The sequence below is a fragment of the Pristis pectinata genome, chromosome 15 (genome assembly GCF_009764475.1).
Source record: "Pristis pectinata isolate sPriPec2 chromosome 15, sPriPec2.1.pri, whole genome shotgun sequence".
Taxonomy (NCBI): domain Eukaryota; kingdom Metazoa; phylum Chordata; class Chondrichthyes; order Rhinopristiformes; family Pristidae; genus Pristis; species Pristis pectinata.
The window spans coordinates 15,026,826-15,051,419 of record NC_067419.1 but is presented as its reverse complement, the minus strand read 5'-3'; the positions used below and the strand labels follow the sequence as shown (position 1 = coordinate 15,051,419).

At 38.7% G+C, this 24,594-nt stretch overlaps 1 protein-coding gene across 2 annotated transcripts in view; it reads right to left on the bottom strand.

Moving 5' to 3' along the window:
- scube1 (signal peptide, CUB domain, EGF-like 1) overlaps positions 1-24,594 on the bottom strand; it is a 266,620-nt gene that overhangs the window by 53,877 nt on the left and 188,149 nt on the right. For both annotated transcript variants that reach the window (XM_052029992.1, XM_052029991.1), the window contains one exon: positions 23,363-23,485. In XM_052029992.1, the coding sequence (XP_051885952.1) occupies positions 23,363-23,485 (123 nt within the window). The remainder of the gene's footprint in view (positions 1-23,362; positions 23,486-24,594) is intronic.

Here is a 24,594-nt window from a genome sequence, read left to right as displayed (position 1 = left end):
CTCCCTCATCTTAACTAACACAAAATAAATACTGTATACAAGCAAAGGAAATACGTGATGTTACTACAAATGACATTCCGGAAAAATTACAGCATTTTTCATGTAATCCAAAGCAATATAGGGAGAATTTTTTTTAATGATTCAAAATCTCCAAGACCAGTAACTTACTCCTTGAGGCTCTTCAGTCAATAAAACAAACTACTTAGCACTTTCTGGTTAATTCCCCCTGCAGCAACCAATAAATCACCTTCATGCTGGTTTGCTCAAAATATCCATCAATTTACAAAGCTAGCAGAACAGAATAAAATATTATCACTGACAAACCGTGCCTGGAGTTAATTACAGAGCAAACTCCCTCAGTGAGTGGTGTGGGTGTTAATGCCCATGAGAAACAGACTGCTGATACTGCACTGCTTTGTCTGGTAGCAGCTGGTCCCAGTAAAGTTGCCCAAGGGGGAAGAAGCTAATCTTAAATCCAAAACCCTGATCCTAGTTTCTGTGGATTTTCTCTGCCCTATCTAAACCAATTATATTAATTATAGAAACACGCATTATGGGTGCATTTTGGAAAAAAAAACTGATCCAGTGATCGACATTAGGAGTTTAAAGTTAGCTACTGAATTTTTGAATTAGTTAAATAGCAATTTAATGGAAAAGTATATAAAAATAACAGAAAAGCAAGGCTCTTGATTAATGGACAGTATTAACAAAGGTATCCAAAAGATTTTAATTGTTTGTCAGTGTTGATGTTCTGTGTAGGTTCTGGCAAGTGATGGCAGGCAAAACAAAGTTTTTCACTGTACCTTGGTACATGTGACAATAATAAACCAATTTAAATTTACCAAGTGCATAACTACTAACACTAGGAAATGCAGAAATTTTGTAGTGTAATGTGATATTGTGGAAAATGCAGTGCCCAAATGCAAAGAGCAAGCTCTCACAGCCAACAGCATGATAATGACCAGATAATCTGTATCTGGAGTTTTGGTTGAGGGTAAATGCTGGCCAAGATATTAAGGATAACGCTCCTTTCTTTCTTTGAAATAATGCCATAGGGATCTTTTACATACACCTGAGAGGGAAGACAGGGCCAGGGATTAACATCTCCTCTGCAAGGCTGCACACCCTAACACCACACAGGAGTGGGAGCCTGGAATGTTGTGCTCCAGTTTCAGAAGTGGGAGTTGAACACAGAACCCCTTGACTCTGAGGTGAATGATACCAGCTGAGCCACAGCTGATACCAGGTTAAAAACCTGCTCTAATCTCCACTCAACTGAGAAACCATGGCTCCAAGTCACTTCACTGAAGTTAAGTAGAAACCAATTCTTCATTTCCCTGATAGGTTACACCTACTTGCTTCACTCTCAACCCTGGCAAAAAGATATCCTCATGACCAGGCGTTATGACTCGTATCTCTTTATCTACTTGCTCACTCACCAATTCCTGCTCTAATACCAGCTCAAAATGCTCCTCAACATTCTCTGTGCTATTGCCACAATCTCATTCCCAATCTGCTGAGTGCAGCTCTCCACCTGGGCCAGCTCACCATTTGTTATCCAAACTGTGATTTCTCGCCTGGACCCTCTTTTGGCACCCCTCGATCTGCTGTCAATAGGGGTGTCATCTTAATTAATATCTGATGTCCTCTTGGTTTTATTGCCCTCTAACAGTGGAGTACATCTCAGAATCCTGTGTGCACTTTCCCAAATATTAGTCAATATTCTTGCAAGTTCCTCATCACCTCCACAATCAGTACTTCACTTCCTCATCCATTTTGCCAAAAACTCTTGCATTACTTTAAAACAATTGTATAAAGATTTCCTGGGAATTGGAAAAGTAAAATGCCACACCATAATGTGGCACCAATATTCAATAGTTAAAAGATAAATCAGGAAATGTAACTATCATTTCATACTACGAAATGCTGCTTCAATAGAAATTCTAATTTACATAAAAAGGCTGACTGTTCTCTGTAATTTTATTACATATCTCTTTATAACTTTGTTTCTCAATGTATTAAAAGTTCTGCAATATCAGTTTAATAAAAATTAATTTTAACTTTTCACGTTCCTAAAGTCAGTCCACCATTAGGTATAAAGAATTCCCTGGTGTAGGAACTGCAACTCACTGCGAAAAATATAATTTTGCTTTTGTAATCTGATCTCTGGACTCCTTTAGCAGAGGGAAATTATTGATACTGGTTGAACTTAAATCCAGAGTGCATTTGAACACCAAAGACTTGATAAGCTGAAAGAAGAGTTGTTCTGCTCATACTTGGAAATGGAAACAAAAAGAAACTCATAGTGGATGAGAAATTGTATCACATGTAGAAATGCAGGCAGTAATGGAGATGTGAAGCAGATCTGCACCAGTTTCACCCGGGGCTTCAGAGGATTGACACCATGTATAAGGAGTCATGAATCTTGGCGGCTTACCCATGCAATAGCACCCCATATCTCTGACATTCAATTGGAAGTTGTTTTTGGACATTGGACTGGAGCATCTTAGGCCCCTCAAAATGAAATAGAAGGTTTCATCTGTAGACTCTTGAGAGATATGGTCTATTGGTGTACTGGTGAAGAAACTTTGTTGGAAAGTATGAGGGATATATCAAGGGTATGGAACATTCCTGCTGGGATGCTGTACACAAGGCAAAATTGGATAATAGGGAGGTGGAAATGGGAATTATGAATCATGTTAAATGCACACCTGAGTAGGATGATAGGACAGTATTAAGGTGACTTCATTAAGGAAGCAAGTGCAGGTGGATGCATTGATTCACAGCAAGTTGATCTGTCATAGGCCAGCAAACAAATCTGAAATACCTCAACCGTTTTCCATTGAGGTTGTGAAAAATAGTGTTGTGCACGTGTATAACAGACACTCCAAGTTATGAGAAGTGAACTGTTGCTAGTAGAGACAAATTTAACTTGTAATGACTTGTCTACTATAATTACAGGACAGGGTTATGCATTAGCAATCGTGGGCATTGACAGTAAAACCATTTGGATTGAGGGGCCATGTTTTTGAAAGAATCATTGGATGGTGAGGAGATCCAGGAGCCACTCGCACTTTAGGGTACATTGACTCTGCCCAAGCAGACTACTGCTCAAATAGTCTTGGGAGGCTCTAGGTGGTGTCCAGCTAGGAGACACTAGCAAATCAGGGCTAAAGGCTGAATTTCCAGTGATATAATCATGGGAAATGGTGGGTGTGATCACTACTAACAACCATCCTGAATAGTGAAAGAAGGTACAATCAGGATGAGAGTGTAGTGAAGGCAGGTGTAGGGATCAAAGTACAGGTAGTGATGCACCAGCTGCATTCGGAAGGACTTTACTGACAGTCTGTCTGGCAAGGAGCATGAAGCTTCGGCTGAAAGTTAACATTAACGGTTAGATGTGAGAACTTTCTGGGACAAAGCAAGATAATAGTTTGGCTGAAGTATGCAGATGTTGGATACTAAGGAATTTGAGAGGAAGTTGGACGGTATAGCACCAAGAGCTGTGGTGAAGTCACACGCCATGGATGGGAAGGTGAAATCTCCAGAGTGGATTTGCACTGAGAGTGGGTAACTGTAACAAAGAATAGATCTTCAGAGATGTACAGAGAATACTGAGACATTCTTCAGGAGTAATGGATTCACAGTGCTGACTGTTTGGGTGCTTGCCAGCAAGGGCCGGACATATGTCCAGCTCACCGTGGGCCAACAAGTGAAGCAGGTATTTCATCGTTATGGCAGTGAAGTCCCAGGGTAGATGGTGTTAACTGCAGAAGTCCCTGTGAAGGCCACCATGAGGTAAAGAAGCAGATCAACAAGCTGCTAAGAGAAACAGATCAGGGCGAGTGGTCGCAGAGGAAAGATGTTCAGAGACAGGGACTAGTAGAAGACAGCCCATCATGATTAGCCCTAGACAAATGGACAATGACTTGGTAACCTCAGAACAATGGAACTTTTTGCAAACCTTCATGGCAAGTCGGTGCCGTGTCTGAACAGATTGAGAGAGTCAGTTCTCAGGACAACTCTCGGGCCATTACGAGAGGCCACAAACAAGGTGCTGTAGTGAGGTCGTTCAGTGGAGGAAGAGACCAGGTGGTTGAATAAATTTATAAGCTGGTTGAATTTACAACTGTAGATTGATGTAACCAGTTAAGTGTATAACTTAATGTATGTAAATAGTCAATGCTTTGCATGAGTTTATTTCTATATTTTAAAGAGGAAACAACAAAGTTTAAGTGCACCTTTTTGGAATGAGGGTGCCACATGGGTTTGACTTTTGATTGTGGTACAGGACACTGCCTTTAGTTCAGAGTTACTGCCTTCAATGTTGTGTCATTTCCCTTTGCAAGCAACAACATAAAAGAGCCTACAAGAATGCTGGTCTGCTGGTGTGCTGAAATGTAGGATGGGGACAAGTTCACTACATGCTTCGCACTGAAATTTTTCCCAATCATGTAGCTATCTTATCTTATCTTATCTTATGAATGAATGATGAAAGAATACCGAAAGAAACGGAAAGTCACTTTGAGGCAATCATACACAGTTCTCATTACAAAGGCCAGAGGCGGACCCGTAGAGTTGGTCATTTCTGCACATCTTGTCACGAGACCACTCCCAGTGCCCACACAGCAAAAGGTAGAGTTCTCACATGGAAGTGATTCCAAGAATGGAGGTGGCAGGGGCAATAACATGCATTCAAGTGTCTTGTATTTATATACAGTCTTTCACATCTGGGCTGTACTACAGCATTTCACAACCAGTATGTTAATTCTGAATTCCAATTTTATACTGCAGAAGCAAAAGCACCAGTCAATCTGCACACAGGCAAGCTGGGTGAATAGCAGTGAGCTAAGGAAGAGGCGGACTTGGTTCAGGGACAGATTTAGGTTAGGACAGTGGATGATCTTCCAAGTTTTTTTTTATTAAAGCCATTCCCTTACACCTGAACAGGTAGGAACACAGTTTAAGATCTCATCCAGAAAATAAAATGGAATCTAATACAAATCCCTAACTTTAGGGTAACTTTGTAAGGTTATGGCTAAAAGGAGAAACTGGGGAATGATTAAAAAGTAATAGCCACTTTAGAAATATTCACAGCAAAAAGAGCTTGTAATTTTGCTTGTATTGTGGTGGGGTTGCCATTGGTCCACAGAAGTATCCATATGCTTTTTACAAAACAGGGCCTGCAGCCTCTTAATTCCAACAAACAACTGCAGGATTAAAAACCACATTTAAAGGGCTCCACATTGAGAATGCACATTCACAATACACAAAAATTGAGTGTTGGTTAGATTGTCCTCCAGAGGCCAATATGACCTTTAATTATATTCAAATTGAAACCAGATTTCCTTTCAATACACTGCAAAGAAAGTTGAAAGTGTTTCTGGGTCTTTTAGTTACTGCTCTGCAAATTCATATCAGTCAACAGTTAATGCAGTGCAAACTGAAGAATTTCACTTAGATAAAAGCTCTGCTTTGTGTCAAGGTTTTTGTTAAAGTGTATTTTTTCCCTGTCAAGATCAAGGATCTCACTGCTTGGAGATGGAGCTACTTTCTCGCTTTCTGACAGATGATCAATTAATTCCACAAGGTAAAGTCATACCCCTGTGTTCTGTGTAGTCAGATGCTATAAACCAGTGGTATAAGGAAAGACTTCATCATATGTACAAACCTACTATGCAGGAGAGGAGACAGATCCCTCTTTGCAATTTGTTGGAGACGGTGCATGGTTCTGCTGTTGTGTTTTATGCCCATCTATATACAAGGTCATGGTCACTTAAGAAATTGGAATTTTACACATTTGTTTGAAGAGATCTCTCTTTTTTTTCCTATTAGTATTGTTTTCTATAGGCTCAAAGCCAGAGGTTCCCAATCAAATTTTTGCTGCACCCCACTTCAGAGGGAGATTTGTTTATTCTCAACCCCATGTTCCATCTCCCTCCCACCATTCTCCACTCCAATAATAAATACTGAATGGCAAATATTTGTTTTTAGAATTGTTTCCATTCTAACCTTACCACAACCTTGAGAGAGGCCTGCCTCCATCCGCCATTTAGAAACCCAAGACTCTAAACAAAATAGCCGAACTTCAATTTAACAAACAATGTATTGTTAGTTTTGAGCATTCCCTTCTATACTTTGTATGTTTTAACATAAAATATTGATAAAATAAACATTGAGATTTATGCATATTCAATCTTACAAAATCATTAATTTCCCAGAATTTATGAACAACCAATCAGTTTCTTCTCCGAAACATTTGGGAAACATTACAAGATCTCACTGCGTGAAGTTATCATGTTAAGAGGTCTACAAATGTTTGTAGACCTCCTGTATCCAGTGGTGGACAATTTAGCAGCCAGTGAGAGGAGGAGAACAACCCTGTCATAAATGGTGACGGAGCTCAGCCTGTCTGCCAAAGACGAGGCTGAAGCTTTTGGAACCACTTTCAGTACTAAAGTTGTAAGTGGATGACCAATTTCTGCTTCCTCCCAAGATTCTTGCCATCACAGATGCTCGTCTTCAGCCAAGCTTCCTCAGTCCAGATAGTTGCAGGAAAAGAGACCAGATAACATCCCAGCTCAGTCATGAGTTTGACTGCTCCAGAACCCGCTACACTTCCAGCGAAGTAGTTCAAATGCAGTTAAAGTACTTGTATCGACAGACAATGTGGAAAACTACCCAAGAATGTCCTGTTCACAAAAAGCATGACAAGTCCAATTCAACTGACTATTGCCTCCTCATTCAACCGTCAATCATTTAAAAAGTGATAGAACGTGTCGGTGACAGTGCTATCAACTCGCACTAACTCACTGACATTCAGCTCACCAAAAACTATTAAGTCACGCACCAAAGGATATCCCAGCCTATTTCTGAGTCAGGAGGGTGAGTGACTTGGAGGGGAATGTGCAGGCAAGGGTGTTCCTATTTTCCTTGGTGCCCTTGGTGGTATAGGTTGTGGATCTGGGGGGTGCTGTTGAAGTAACCTAAGTGACTGACAGGAGTGCCTTTTTCAAGAGGGTGCACACTACAGACACGGTGTGCTGGTGGTGGAGCGAATGAATGCTTAGCAGTAGATGGGTTGCCAATCAAGTAGGCTGTTTTGTGCTGGATGGTATCAAGCTTTAAGTATTGTTGTAACTGCACTCATCCAGGCATATGATAAATGTTCCATCTTAATCCTGATGTGCCCTGCTTTGCTATCAGAAGATGCCCAGACTCTGATCTGATTTTGAAGCCAATTATTACACAAATGGTCCCACTGAGTTTCTGGAGTGGTTAGACTCTCTTCTTGAAGGTGGAATTATCTGTGGTGTGAAAATGACATGAGATACAAAAATGACACATGGTATAATTGTTACTTGCAACATATCAGCCTGTTCGGAATGCTGGTTTGGTTTTGCTGCATGAAGACTCAGTCTGCTTTATTATCTGAGGAGCTGCAAATGGAATTGAACTTTGCTCCACCAATTCACTTGCTGATGGAAGGAAAGTCAGCGATGAAGCAGCTGAAACTGGTTGGGTGGACAGTGATGTACTGGGGCTAGATCGATTGATCTTCAACAAAGACAAAGAAACTACAACAGGTTTAACTTCATCACTGGATTGTCTTTACTTTGATGCCCGTTACCTTCAGTTTTACCAGAGCTGGTTGATGTCAACTTTGATCAAATGCCCTTCTGGAAGTTAGCTCTTTGCTCCAATTTAGACTTCTTTATGTCAGTTTTAAAATCTCCATTTCAAGGAACTATTCTTCCCCTCCCTTTTCTGTATACTAATTGACTGCTGTATTTTCTACATTAAAACCATGACAATATTTCATTGGATACAAATTGCTACATAAATCCTCTCCTCTTTTCTAACTTTTAAGAACTTCTAAGTCCTTCGAACTTTATTCACAGCATTACAAAATTTTAATGTCATTTAAAGAGGTTGCTCTTTTACTGGTTAGCATAATGATCACTAGAAAATTCCAAATGCACTGTATGAATGCATTTCCTATTAAAATGAATAGATTAGCACACTGTATTGGAGAACCAAATGGCAGCCTATACTGACCAAACATGTTACATGAAGAATGTGAAAAATTTCAGTTTCGTTAATCTAACACCCTTACTCTTGAAATGCAAGTTTGTTTGGTTTTGGCTGGCAGTGAGAGGAATGGTTATTGTTAAACCACCACAAGAACCAGAGCACACAAAATTAATTTTTCCCTCTTGCACTCAAGATACAATGGAACCAAAATGGATCTTAAATCTTCCAATTCAGAAGGAGATTATTCAGTCCATTATGTCCATGCCAATTTCTTGAAGGGGTTATCTGATTAGTTCCACTCCCCTGCTCTTTTCCCACTGCTTTAAAATCCTCTGCCTTCAATTCTTTATCCAAAACCATTTTTAAAGATACCATTGAATCTTCTTCCACCACCCTTCCAATTTAAGTATTTTAGATTGGTACAACTTTTCATGAAAAGAAAACAAAATCTCCTCACCTTGCCTCAAGCTTTTCTGCTCTACAAATAGCTTTCCAGTCAAAATTTTAAGCTTTGTGTGCTGTGGCAACTGATCAGATCAGTTTCAAAAATCAGTGCTTCTGTTTAAGTGAAATGGCTGCCAGAACAGAGAGTTCCAAGTTGGCGCCAGTGTAAACCAGACCAGTCTCGGGCTGGTGCCCTTTTGATGAATGCCAGCATAAACAAGCACCAAACCTGAGTTCCTGCATCCTTCCCAGGTCCTGACATTTCTCCCACTTTTTCCATCTCACTATCACCAACCTCTGTCCCCACCTCTCCAGTTTGCATTGGCAGTGGGATTTCAGGAAAGGGTGTTGGTGTTTGCACAAATTAAATTTAGAAGGAATAAGGCAAACACATAGATGGCACTACTGCACTAACCCTCCCCTGTTTATTGATTACTGAACTAATATTATGGCATGCTTGTTCGCACAAACAAACTGTTGATTCAATATTTTATTCAGTCTGAACTTGGTGAGCACAATTCCAGTTTGACCAAACCTGTTAACCTCGTAACAGAAGATTCCAAATAGTTGAAACTTAATATTTTAAAACCTGGATTGATTGCTGCCAAATGTCAGTTCTGGTACCATTTTTTTAAGTTAAAATCAAAGACTATTAACTATGCATATGGCAAGATTTTAACTGCAAGTACGAGGCAGAAATAACTGATTACACAGTCAGACATGCTAACGTGAGATTTTCACTTTCCCTTCATACAGAATTATCTACAACTTTCTGAAAATCGTTCACTTTATGTTTTAAAAAGCCAAAATTTCAAATCTGAGTTGTGTGCTAAATTGCAATGTATCTTCTGCCATTAATTAAAGTCTTTTTCCACTTTAAAGGACTCTGGTTCAAAGGACATCCTGACAACAGTGAAATTGTATTCCTTCTCAGCATCCTCCAATCAATCATTGACACAGTAAGGTTATTACATGTCAATGTTATAAGAGCACATTTCTTGATAAATGTGGAAGTTCTTAAAACCATTGAAATGACTTGGCATTGTTTCAAAAGAAAGAAGTCTTTAATTAACAATGTTTGAATTTTAATCTTGGAGGTTGTGCTTATGCTGTACAGTGCTCCAGTCAGGCCACTGTGACAAAACACATCCTAAGTCCCAGAGAAGACAAAGGTAACTTCCATGGCCAATCTCCAACGTTAGAAAAATGGTCAAATAAACTTGGGCATTTTAACAACTTGGATTAATATAGTGCATCTTCTATGCAAGTAACATTTCAGGGTATTACAGGTAAAACATTATTGAAAGACTGTTCTCTCAGGTTAGATACAAAAGATCCCATAGCACTATTTTAAAGGTGACCAAAGGTAATTTTTTCCAGTTTCCTGGGAAATATTTATTCTTTAGTCAACATCACCAAAATAGACCATTTGGTTATTATCATACTGTGACTCATGAGATCTTGGTTCCTACATCTCTTAAAATAGTGTAGACTTCCAGACATCCATTTTGGGACATATAAAGTGTGCTATTAAAATGCAAATCTCTCTTTATTCAGAGTACCTTATATTATAGAAATGGATATGGTGGATACTTGGCACAAGGTAAAGGGATGCAGCTGGGTAGTAGGGATATGGCAATAAAAGCACTATTAATGGAGCAGTCACTGAAAGCAGAGTGGAGCTTTGCCAGTGAAATCTGCTGAGGTAAGGTAGCTAAGTAACTAGGAGGTGAAAATTCCACCCACCTCACCATGCAGCAACTCTCAGAAGACTGAGGATATCAGAGTATGTGAAAATTGCAGCTGGCGATCAAAAGTCTGGACCAGAGTGTATAGGAATCATTAAGCTAATAAATGGTCTCAAATTTTGTGCTTCATGTTCAGCAATAAAGATTACTCATTACTATAAGGTGTTGGTCCAGAGTTGATTCATTAACCTATTGTAAATCCATCCATTGGTTTGGGGCCTACTTCTCAATTTAGTGAAATTGTTTATGCTTCACTTCCATTCACACAGTTGTTACGGATTAGATTACTATTTGGTGAATGCCCCTTTAAGACATAGCACAGTAGTGTGTGTGTGTGTGTGTGTGTGTGTGTGTGTGTGTGTGTGTGTGTGTGTGTGTGTGTGTGTGTGTGTGTATCTGGCGTGATTACGACAACAACAGGAGATAAGGACATGTTGACGTTTTGGAGCAGACAGTCAAAGAAGAGAGAGAGGGAGAGAGACACCCTGCCTGCTGGTCTCTGTATCGATGGATGAAAAACAATAACTGTGTCTGTCACTACAATCCATGTATGGATTTTTGGAGTAATCCAGTGGAGTCCACTTTGTCGTTAACCTGTAGAAGGAAACAGGTATTTCTGTGGATGGCCATGTCTCGTATGCTTTTCGGGGTGGCAGATGCTTCGGAACAAAGGAATGGAGATCATCAGTGATTGAAGTGTCTTATGGGTTCCATCATAGAACATTTGGATTTCGTAATTTCTCTCTATTTTCTCTCTACATTTCCTCTTCAGTCAACGGTGGTTTTGCAGAAACCTTTGCTCACGTTTCACCTTATGGCTTGCTGAACTGAACTTTGAGAACTATTCCTGGACTTGGAGTTTGGGAGTTAGCCACACACACACTTCAAGTTTAGTTTTGAGGTTAATGTTTAAGATCTAACATTTTTACTTCTATCATTCTAACATTTTTACTCTTATTTTTCTTATTATCATGAGTAGTTATTAATAAAATAGTTTCTAACACCTATACATGACTTGGTGTGTTTCTTTTGTTGCTGGTACGTGACACAGTAAAGGAATTCACATTGACTGGAGGCAATATATAGTTCAAAGTACAAAACCAAGCTTCAGCTTTGCTACCTTAGGATTGAAATGATCAGGAGCATATACAGATCAGTTAACATTCAAGTTCTTTTCATGTTATGATTGGCCTTCGAGATTATTTGAGAAAAACTTTAAAGCATAACTATTATCACACTGCAACAAATGAACTCAAATCCAAATTCATTTCAAAGCACTAAGTGACTCATTGTATTCTACTCCAAATTATTATAGATCCTTTTGATCCCTGAATTGGATAGACCAGAATGAGTATAGAGATTGTGAAGCATTAGGACCTTAATGTGTAATTAAGCCTCAACATTTTAATATGTTGCAGGCTATACAACAAATCTCACACAGTCTGTTCATTATAATGACTGCAACTTCCAGTCAGACAGGGAATCTATTTAAAACTAGCCTTCATCTCTTGAAGGGAATTTGAGTTGTGATTGTTGGAGATATTAAAGTCATTCAGTATACAGTTATGCAAAAATCAATAATGCTTGACCATGGGAGAGAGAAGGCACCAAGGTATTTTGACTCTGTACTGGAGGTCTGAGTGGAGATGGTGGAAAAATGCATTGTATCTGTAGTTTGGCAGGAAGCCTTCCAGCCACACACTGAGAAGGCAGCAGCACTAGATAGCCAGAGAGAGACATGCCAGAAACTTGGTCCCAGGAATCCCAGGGCACTGCCATTAGTAATGCAATTATTTTAAATGTGGCCAAAGTTAGTGATTACATCTTGAAATGCCATGTCCTAGCAACAGCAACAATAGCATCTCTGCTGCGCAGTTCACCACATTCCCATTACTCGCCTACTGGCGTTCTCCATCAGTATTCATGCACAAAGATTAAACATCACGCCATGATCTTCACAGCATGTACACCCTGGCAGCTAGTCAACCATGATAGTCACATTACCCAAACCTATTAAATGATGGTTCACTGATGCACTTTGTCCTCTGTATACAGGAAGGTTATGCACAATTGGTGCCAACCAGCCAGAGAGTTGGGGGTGATATTAGTGGGGAAGGTGTTCCCTCGTGTTCCAACAACTTGTAAGAGATGGAGCTGACCAGTAGGGGAAGGGTCATTGCCAAGTCCACAATTTATGGCAAAGGCTAAAACAATTTCCTCACATAGCCCCTTTGTCCTCCTCGCTACTGACTTCTGGATAAAATTGGTAATGACATGTAGTTCTCAATAATGTGCTCTCCTCTAACCACTATCTTCCCCTTGTCACATATTCCTGTCAGATACCCAAGAAATGAACCTCCTCAGGCAGCAGAAAACAACAGGAGAACTTTGACAGCAGAGATAAACCATCACTTGACCAGCTGAGATTCAGACACAAAGTTTGTCTTTGACTATAGTTGAGGCCTGGGACCTATGAGATAACATTGGGCTGCATTTCACTGCAATGACTAGAAGTCTTAGGATTGAATGGGTTCCAATCACGATGAAAAAAATTACTTGGGGTCTTTATTTTCTTTTACAAAGTAGATGACAATTTTCCACATCATATTTCAGTTCCCATGTACTCTGCTATTCACTTAGCCTTGAAGTATTTGCATTCTCTTCACAAGTTACAATGCTACCCGGCTTTGTATTATTGGCAAACTTGGATATATTACACTTTGTCCCCTCATCAAAATCATTGATTAGATCATGAACTACTGGTGTCTCAGTACTGATCCCTACAATACACCATTGGTCACAGTCTCTCTGTATGAAAATGATCTCTGATTTCCTACTCTGCTTTATCTGTGAATCAATCCTTAATCTCCGTTGGTATGTTCTCCCCCCCAAATCATGTCTCCTATTTTATTTATTAACTTGTTGTGTGGCACTTTATCAAAGTCCTTCTGAATGTTTAAATACATCACATTGACCATTTCCCCTTATCTGTTATACTAGTTACAGCCCCAAAGAGCTCTTAACAGACTTTTCAAACAGTATTTCACTGTCATAAATTCATGTTGGGCTAATATTATAAGTTCTAATATTACTTCCTATGTGCCCAGTTCCAATTCCTTAATAATAGATGTTGACATTTTCCTTACTACTTATGTTAGGCTAATGGACTCCCTCCTTTCCTAATTAGTAGGGTTATTTTTGCTACCTTCCAGTCTATGGGAACCATTTGATAATCAATGGAATTTTGGACACTGGTCTTGGACCTGATGTTTTCTCCCTTAGACTGTATCTGAAACTCTAACATATTGTAGTCACTACTTTGGAGGAGATCCTTAAAATAAATCCTTCCTCATTACACATGATCAGATCTGAAATTGCCTGTCCCTGAGTAGATTCAGTAACATTCTGCTCTAAGTAATCCCTAACTCACTCCACAAGTTCTTCTTCTACAATACCCTTGCCAGTTTACTTTGTCCAATCATCATACAGATTAAAATCTCCCATTCCCTTCAAATATGCCTTTGATATTTCCTCATGCTTTGATTTATCAAGAGGCCACACTTTGGAGGTCTATAGACTACTCTCACTTGTGTATTGCTTCCCCTGCTTTCCATATCACTATCCCTTGCATCTATATCACGACTCAACACCACTTTGATACCTTCCTTGATTAACAATGCTAACCCACCTCCTTTCCCTTTTGGTCGATTCTTCTAGAACATCACACAACCTGGAATACTAAGCACCCAGTCCTGTTCACTTTGCAACCATGTGTCCATAATAACTGTGAGATCATCTGCCTATATTGCTCTCCATGCTGTCAGCTTATCCATTTTGTTGCAAATGCCATGTGTATTCAAATAAAGAATGTTAAGCTTTTTTTTACACTGGATTTACTTCGTGCTGCATACTTTGGCTTACACTTTCTACCCCTTCCTGTTACACTTTGATTGTTATTTTAACCGTCACTCTCCTCTGCTGTCTCATATTTCCTCCTGATTTATTAAGCATCCTGTCCATGGAGACCTTCCCCCTTCTATTTAGTTTAAAGCCTTATCTAACAGCCCTACTTATGCAATTCACCAGGACACTGGTCCCCGCATGGTTCTGGGGAAGCCCATTCCAATGGAACAGCTCTCTCCTTCCCCAGTACTAGTTCTCATGCCTCACGAAACAGAACCTATTTCTTCTAATACCAGCCTAGAGCCATGTGTCTACTCCTTTAATCTTATTTACCCTATTTCTTTCTCCCTCTATTTCTCTCTCTCCACAAATGCTACTTGATCCTCTGAGAACTCTGAATACTCATTTTCAACATCTTTTGACTCAGATTTCCAGCAATGACTTGTTCTCACAGTTCCAGCATTGCTCTCTCTCCCTCTCTACCCTTCCATTTATACTTCCCTGCCAGATTAGCTCTGATTAACGAGCCTTCATCACCCTCTCATCGATGGTACTAACAGCGTGGACAATCTCGTTCATTACCCTATCACAGATATTCCCTCTGTTCCCTCCACCAGCTCTGTGCAATTTAAAGCACCCTTGCTTTTCTTATTTTCCAGTTCTAATGAAAGGTAATTGACCTGAAATGTTGAGTGTTTCTCACTCCACAAATGCTGCCTGATTCGTTGATTATCTCCAGTATATTCTGTTTTTTTTAAACCTAACTTGTTAAATAAGTGAACCTACTTTAACCAATGCCAGGAATGGGGAAGGTGGAACGCAGGACAGGGGGGCTTGAATGCTGTGAAATTGGTGCTCAGTAATGTGATGTCATCAGTGAGAGAGTAGAGCTCCAGAATGACAGCATACAGCACACTGATCGACGCCATCATCTGCCTGCTCTGTTACTTCCAGTGGATGTTAAGTGCACAACATATTAATGCCTTTACCAAGAAGGTTTTCAGTGTGCTTCATGCTAACAGACACATCTTGAAATCTACAGGACAATCAGGGCATAAAATGCATGCTCCCAAAGCCAAATTTTTTTTTACAAAAGTTAAAGTGGTAAAAGTTTTTAAGCGCTACATTTGAAAGCAAGCTTGAAGAACAAAATCTTTCATTTAATCTTATTGAGAATTATATATTTAGATTTCAGTCACTGATTTTGTTTTCTCTCCCAAGGATGTTATGAGAAAAATCAGTGCACTGAAAGGAGAAGCTTTACAATCAGGCCCAAAATTTCTGACTTTAATATTAACTTTGGCTGTTGTGAATGAAAACTTGTTTGTGAGGCTGCACCAACACGTCCTGTAGTAAGATGGACTCAATCCACAAAATAGGAAAAAAATGAATAAATAAATGTACACCAGCATTTGTGCAGTCACCAAACTTTTCATTGACAACACGTACATGATTTTTTAAATACAGAAAGATTTAGCAAAAAATTATCTGAGATTTTGGCTTGAAGAAACACTGCATGAACTTCTATCAATAAATTTCAAAAGTCAACAATGTCAGCAGATTGATTACTTATGGGCTAAGTGGAAATTGGCTTATAAATTGATTAAAAAATATCTTCACAATTGCTTTTCATGTTGCCTGACAGGATCAAATTTAGATGAGACCAACTGAAGGACAGGCCAATGACTGCAAGTTGAATAGTACACTGTTTAGAAGTTTCAAGTCAATTGTCCACCTATTTTGCAGGATGCATTTGGGAAAGTGAAATTCCATAGCACATAGATTTACTTTCCGGACTCCTGGAAATGTGAACTTTTAAAAAAAAAATCTTTGCTTGAGTGCCAGGAAATGTGACGACATTTGGCATAGGCAATACTGTTTCTTCATCATTGCCTGCCAGACCCCATTCACATCTGTTTAACATAAACTACTTTGGACATTTCCTTGTGCTACTTTAATCCTGTAAAGTTCAGTTTTGTGATGCCTGCTTTTACTGACACAGAAACTGATGAATCTTAAAAGAAATATCCATGTGCTTGGCTCTGAAATGTATATATTAAAAGTTAAATAGCTTACAAATTTATTGATAGCAGTTTTATTAACAAAGATCTCACCATTGTTATAACTTCTCAAACATTTCATAAGTAGTTGGACACCTTATAAGTTCAATTGACTAAATACAATTATCAAGTTCAGAGAAGTATTAGTTTCAAGGTGTATTTGTGCTAAACTAGCCAATTCTAATCATTATAACTGGCCCCAAGGAATTGGCCTGGATTCTCATTGTTAATGTGCTAGACACTGGGTCCAATAGCAGGATGAGCAGTTCCTATAGTACCTCGATGCTATGGGATTTCACTTATAGAATGTCAGCCTTGGCCAACTTATGAGGAAGAGAAACACAGGGAAAAGCATTTCCTTCACTTCCTCTTCACAACATTCCAAAGCCCATATAGGCAATTAAGCACCTTTGAGGTGTGCTCGCTGCTATAGTTTGGAAATGTTGAGTGCGAATTGGCTGTTGAATATGATAACAAGCAGATGATCAGTTTTCGTAATGTTGATTTAGGGATAAAAATTGGTTGGGACAGAGGGGACAATTCATCTTCAAAACAGTGCTATTGGATTGTTTTATGACTACTTCTGGAGGCAGGTGGGGTGTTAATTTAGTGTTTTACTTCTAACTGCTGTCCCTCAGTACTGGAATAGAGAGTCACCTTAACCTTCTGTACTCTGTTTCTGGAGTGAAACTTGAACCCACAGTCTTCCAATTCAGACATAGGAGTGCTATCAACCAAGCCACAGCTGGCATTTTAAAAAAGTGTGAGGAAGTCCTGCATTCAAGCCACATTCGAGAGAATTGCATGCATGATCTCACTTGTTGGGTGGAACTTTAAATCTAACTCTTACCTTCCTTTTGAAAGGACATTAAAAATTCCATGGCAGTACCGAAGGAAACACGGGAAAGTCCCAATGCTCAAGGCAATATTATTCCTTCCACCAACATCACGACGACTGATTATCTAATAATTTATGCCACTGCTGCTATGAGGCAGCACTGTATAAAATATGACCTTCACATTTTCTTACCTTAGAAGAGTGCCTGTTTCAAGTATTCAATTGACTGTGAAGAACTGAAGTCAAGAATGATGCTATAGAAATGGATTTTTTTCTTGCAATGATGAAATATGGCCAACGTACATTAAAGTCTTTTGGTGTCACAAGATTACTTCTGAAAGTAAAAGCATGTTCTGAAAATTTCTTTGTAGTTCTGAATGCTCAGGTTAAGAAAAAAATGTTTTGGGTGCTTGAATATTTACTGTTTTAAGGAGCAGGCTTTAAAAGAAATCAGCCTGCAAACAGCAGAAAGAGACTCGAATGTACATTTTATATTGGAGACACGGGAGATTGCGGATACTGGAATATGGAGCAACAAACAATCTGCTGGAGGAACTCAGTGGGTTGAGCAGCATCTGTGGGAGGAAAGGAGTTGTGGTTCCTGATACAGGGTTTCAACTCAAAACGTCGACAATTCCATTGCTCCCATAAATGCTGCTCGAGCCATTGTGTTCTTCTAGCAGACTGTTTATTGTTGTGCATTTTATATCATTTAGCCAATGATCAAACACCACTCATAAGACAAATTTCATGCCATACTTTCAATGCTGTCTGTTTTAGGTTGTCTTAATATGTGCTCTGCAGGACCTCATTGTAACAACAACCTTCATATCTTCTGTACCAGCCTGCTCTAAACACTTGTTTAATTCCAAAGGTGATGAATGCTATATTCCAAAGCGCTGGAACTGGGCCATTTCTGGGGCTGTGAGCCAAAAGCATTTATAACATTATTGCACTTGAGGGAGCAATATATAGTTTACTTTCCTTCCAGGGAGTTTTTTCTCTACCGATAGCCTTTAATGTTACTGGGACAATAATAAATAGAAACTGAAGTTTGTTAGTGAAGATGATGGGAGTGATTCATTTGCCTGCAGTGTTAATTACAAGTATTAGAATATTCACTTAGGTGTGATTGGTATATTTCCTGATCTGTCAGAATATCCCCAGGCCAGCTTATTTTGAATGGGAGTCTTTAGTATTTCTAGAGGTTAAATGAAGCTTGTGGCTGAGCACAGTGTCCTTATTGTTGCGATTTTCCAGATCACTGACCAACAAACAGGATTTGAATAAGCGGTTAATTTAGCTTGTACCAGAACAGCTAAAAAGTTAACACTTTCCTTCCTTCTTTTTCATCCACATCATTCTCTATTATGAGAGGTGGTTATTTTTATTCTTCCATGGATGATAGAATTTGATTGAATTTATTTTAGATAATTCAGAAATTTGACTTTCATACTCTGCAGAAAGTTAGGAAAATTTCAGCAGCAACTTCTATTGTTAATCATCATCTTTAAAAGCCTTATTCCAAGGTACCCAAATGTATCCTCTCTTCATTAAAGTATCAATGCCATGGACGGTAGGCCACTGAAATGTAAATTAGCTCCAAAAATACAAAGGAACATACCGATTCTTAGTTACCCCAAAAAACCGGAATTTATTTGTTAGCTCAGGTGCTATGTGTCCGATTGTCACCTTTAGTGGTTACAGGAACTGTTGTCTCACAGCTCCAGCAACCTGGTTCAATGCTGATCTTTGATACTGTTTGGAGTTTACGTGTTCTCTCTGTGTGTTGCTCCAGATTCCAGCATCTGCAGGATCTCTTGCATCCCCCTGTGTCTGTGTGGGTTTTCACTGGGTTCTCTGATTTCCTCCCACTTTCCAAAGGTGAGTGGGTTGATAGGTTAATTGGCCATCCTGAATTGCCCCTAGTGTGCAGATGAGTGGTAGAACCTGGGGTGAATAGGTTATAGGGAAAATCAATGGGGGAAATGCGATTGCTCTACATAGACTCAATAGGCCAAAATGGCATCTTTCTATGTTATAAGGAAATATTGTAATATGTTTTGGGCATGAATTGGTTATTGTTATGGCAGGGAGGAGAAAATGAGATTAATCTTGTCATGGCTACTTGGGTGGATTTCTTTCCTTGAGAGGTAGCATTAAGCAACAGCCTAATAGAAGAATAATTCACATTTTAAGGCAGAAGTGTTATTGTTGATTTTACAACACAATTGAGGTTTATTCTGCCTTTAAAGGATTACTTAAAATGAAACAATTAAAATGGAAGAGTTGTGGGGCAAAGCTTTTCTCTGTACACCAAGTCCAATGAAACTTTACTAAAGAGGTTTATACAGAAAGCAAACTTTATGCAGCAACATTCATGAGCACAAGTCATTTCAAAGCAATTTACAACCCATGGAGGACCTTTGAAATATAGTCACTTTGGATTGTAGGAAATGTGGCAATTAATTTAAGTACCTGAACCAGCAATGAGGTAAAGACAGATTTTTTTTAAGATGTTGTTTGAAGGATAGCAGGAAGAATTCCCCTGCTCCTCTTCAAATCTTTTGTCTACCTGAAAGGAAAGATAGGGCCACAACATAATGTCTCAACTGAAAGATGACACTATGCACTATTCATTAAGTCAACTCATTCATGTACAATGTCAACTAGATTTTATGCTCAAGTCTTTGGAGTGTGAACTTTAACCCATGACCTACTGACTCGAAGGCAGTATATAATTTAACCATGGCCAACGCAGCAAGTCTACATCAAAGAAACAAGGAAAGAAAATTAGAGATTAAAAAATAAACAATAAAGGCATTAAGGAGAAAAGCAAATAGAAGAGATAATTCTGGAAGTACTTAGCAGGTCAGGTAGCACCTCTAGAGGGAGGTACGGAGATATCATTTTAGGTTGGTGACCTTTCATCAGAACAAGGAAGTTAGAGACAAAGCAAGATCTAATATTCAGAGAAAGGGGGTGAGGTAGGAGAAACAGAAAACAGAGAAGGCAACGTAAGGTCTGGGATAGATGAAATGACAGAAGGGGTGCTGGATTGAGTGAAAGAGAATGGGAAAGGTACTGATAACAAAAGGTAGCTCTGGAAGAGGTGAGAAACGGAGACGAGTAATCATCCAAAATTACCGGCAGCATGAGGAAAAAAAGCTGAATGCTGGAAGTGTGAGATGCAAAAGCTGTAATTGCTGATAATACTCAGTTTGGGGAAACCAAACACAAATAAGGTAACCCCTTTGCATTACACCACCATTCAGTCCACCAGGATGACCCTAGGCTTTCAGTTGCCAGCCACTTTAATTCTCTAACCCACTCCGACCTCTTCGGAGCTGCCGCTTCCATCTCTTACACTGTTCGAACAAAGCCCAATGTAAACTCAAGGAACAGCAACCCACTGTCCCATTCTGCACACTGCAGCCAAAGGATTCAATAATAAGTCTAGCAGTTTTTCATTTCCAGCATTTGTAATTATTTTCTCTCTCTGCTGGTAATTTTAGATTAATATTCTTCTCCTATATGCACCTCCTCCAAGACCCTCCTTTTGTTGTTTGCTAATGCCCTTACGCCCTAATTTATCACACCTTTCATCATTTAATCTCTTCTATCCTCCACACTCTCAGAGACCTTTCTTTGTAATCCTCTTGCCCCTTCCTATATCTGTATTTTCCCACTTCTGATGACCGATCATGGACTTAAAATTAAAATCTTCCTTCTCGTGGATTCTGCCTGACCTGTTGAGTATTTCTAGTATTTTTTTGTTTTAGTCAGATTTCCAGCATTTGCAGTATTGTATGGGGGAGGAAACAAGGCAGATAGACAAAGGCAGGTACAAAAATTAGCACTTATAATGTTAAAGAAAGGAAAAATTATAAGGGCTAACATTCTTACTATACAGTAATAGAATACCATGACAACCAAGTATCCTTTTAGACTGGAGTAATCTGTCCAGACTGGAGTCTAAAAAGTAAATCAGGAAATATTGTGAAAAATTGCATAGATAACTCACCACTTAAAGGCAATCCCATTTTTTCTTTTAAAAAAGTGCAGGTTCTTGTAATTAATAAGGCAAAAAAGTAATGAAAAACATGTGCATAGCATAATGCTGCAGTTCATGGGTGGCAAACACTCAAATTACTAACAATCATATGGTGCAATATATCAGAATTTGTATCTGAAGATCATCTTTATTACCCTATCACTTGACTGATACAATCTCCTTAGAGTTACCAGCAGAGCAGTCAATTCTCAAATAATTGGAACAAGACAATGTGTTGTAATCTATGAAACCTTAAGGAGGAGATTCAGATGTTGTAATGGTTTTGAGTTTTATTTTCTTAGTTTATGAAACAACTATGAAGGACAGAATTACGACCTTACAACACAGCCTGAACCATTTACTACCCTGCGATACGTAAAGGGGAGGGCAACATACAAAGTTAATTTATTTCAGCAATGCACTTTATCCATAGTTCAAACCAAAATCTGCCAACCTCAATAAACGTAATAAAACATTGAACAGGAAATGGTTGAGAGATTTATATCTCACAGTAACCCTCAACTTTGCGAAATCATGTTCATACATTTAAAAATTACTGATTGCTTGAAACTTGGTTAAACTTCTATGTTCCAAAAATGCAGGATCAGAATTAGCAAGCAATACTTTTAACTATTCAGTTCAGTCAGATAAAAGAACAAATCTATAGTCATTTGAAAGTTTCCATTTCTTCAGTATTTTTCAAAATGGGTTACTGTCAATGAAATACTTTTTGAAAAGTACATTTACAAGGAAAAATGTGAATGTACTCAACATAGTCTCATAAACAACAAGTAATAAATAGCAATTTAATCTTTTGTGTTTGTTTTCTGGGTGGTGTGTAAATATTTGCTAAGACACATTTTCTTCAGATTTTCCTTTGGGTTATTTATCTGCACCTGGGAGAAAGACTGGCCATCCATTAGAGTTCCTCTCCAATAATTCAGGCTCTTAGTCCTGCACTGACATATTATCCTAGATTACATGTTTATGATGTAAACTAGGGCTTGAACCTTAACCTTCTGACCTAAAGCTCGACTCTGGTCAAGAGTTCTATCACTGAGTCAAAACAAAAACTGAATTGTTTCAAGAAGTGAATTTACATTTGACGTGCTTAGAACTTGTAACATTAATACTTAATCTTTGAAATGCAAAACTGGCTAACAACTGTAAACAATAACTAGAACTGAAAATGCAGCCAAGCTAATATCAAGTCATTAGTTAGAATCAATTGTCTGATACTTGGCTCCAAACAACGCCAAAACTGTTACTTCATCAAAAAATCTGAAGCCTAGAACCTAACATAAGAATTCTGTCAATTTGTTTGTCTCAGAGGAAAGAAACAGAGCAAAGATCAGCATAAACTCACTAAGTAGCTTTGACCTTGAACATGGACTGCATTTTATTGATGTGGTCAGTTCTGCAATCTTTGGTTTGGCTTCTGGAGCCAATAAAAGATACAGTACAATCCAACATTGGCCACATGATCAAGTCCCTTGGTCAACAAAATGAATTCTGAAGATAGTTTTCTTTCTCCAAAATGTCTCAGTGAAAGAAAATCAATTGTATGGTTTCCAAACATGTATCCAATGAGAAAAAAAGTATAGGCATTCACATGAGAAATCCTTCACATACTCACCTTCAAAGACATTTTCTTGTTTAATGGCACTATTGTTTACATGGTTCATTACCTTGCACAATAGTTTTGAAGAAACAATTTTCTCTCACTGGATTAACTCATTCTTTTTAAAAAGTTGCTATCGAGTCTGGTGTCAATTTGGTCCTGGAGTGGGTACCAAGGATAGATTTTGTCATTGCTGGATAAAATGAGAATAAAAATTTCATCCTGTGCCCACATCCAAACATTTTGAAGTAATCCTGAAAGAGCCGTACCATATTGTTTTCAGATGGTGGAGCTTTTAATACAGAAATTAGGGTCTGTCAATGAAAATCTGATGGGATGCACAATGGACACCTGAACTCTTATTGCCACATTTCTGCCCTGTCATGAAAGTTGAAAACAAATTCTTTGAAGCCTTCTTGTTATAATGTTAATATAAAAGTCTTCTTTCAATTCCAAACTAAAATAAACCATCAGCATACATTCTCAGATCAGAATCAATTGTATTGTGCACCTTGATGTAACTTGTTCAGAAACACCAAAATTCTGTCATGTTCTCTACAAGGCTTTAGTTTAAGCAACATTGGTATCCAAACGTGGAATCACCAACTTATTTTTTGACTGCAAACAGACAAAGAAATGATGTGGACGGATACTTACCTTGGCAAGATCGCTCATCTGTCAGAAGCTTGTAGCCTTTTCGACAGCTACACTCAAAGCTGCCAACTGTATTCCTGCAGAAATGGTCACATCCTCCATTATTTATTAAACACTCATCAATATCTGTGAGGAAAGAAAAAATAAAAACTCATGATAGAAATTAATATAATTTAATGTAGGTGTATCGATGAAGTTTCAACTGATGGAGATACTCTGATTAAACCTCTCTCTAGTTCATATTATATTGAACAAATACACCTTTTTTAAAAAGCAAAGTTCCTTCCCCATCCATTGTTTACAATTGCACCAGTTGTATTGCGAGAGCCACAATATGCGAGGTTGCTAATTTTCACTGCTCTCCAGATTTGAGCACCAAACCACCAAATTCAGAAGTCATAATTGTGATAAAGTTTTCAGATGTAGATATTTCCCATGCACAATTCAGACTCCTGAATGTGAAAACTGATTGGTACAGTACATCTTTGGACGAATCAAAATCCTGTCAAAATGGCAGATCAGGGAGAAACCATGACACTAAATACAGCCACATTATCATCATCTGGGGGCCAGGGTTATAGCTCTTTCTGCTGTCTAGGGTTTAAAATACACCTTCCAATTGTGTAGTGTATGGTAATGGGGTGTTATTACAATGTGACTCAAGATCTGAAAAAAGTCTTGCCAAAAATAAAGTAAACAAAATAAAAACAATATGAAGTGTATTGTTAATGCTACGAAAATATTGGCAGGTCATTTTCTGATTATCTCTCTGTGGGCAACAGTTGACTGATATTCAGATGTTAGGACTACTGAGCTGAGATGGCACAAGTTTCTTCCTGCACCCAATTCATAAAGTGAGGAGATAGAAGGGGCAACCCACGTCAATGAAACAGAAAACCACCCATGGCCTAGAAATTCAATATCACTTGAATAAGTGCACTTAACTCATACCCGCTTATGCTACTGCAGCTAGGATATGGTATTCCACTACAATCCTTTTGGAACTCTCTCAACATTTTTTGAGCAAACAATACAGAAAGAAAACAGGAGACATGTAGTGGTAACGGAAATTACTTCAAGGAATAAGTCAGGCCACTCCGGGGAGCAGAATGAAGAGGAATTCCATGATGTCACTCAACAAAGAAACTGTAGAGGGCTGCTTCCAATGACAATGTCCATCTCCAGGATGCCTGGGTGGAGGAGATAGTTCATCATGTAGTGTAATCTGGGTCACA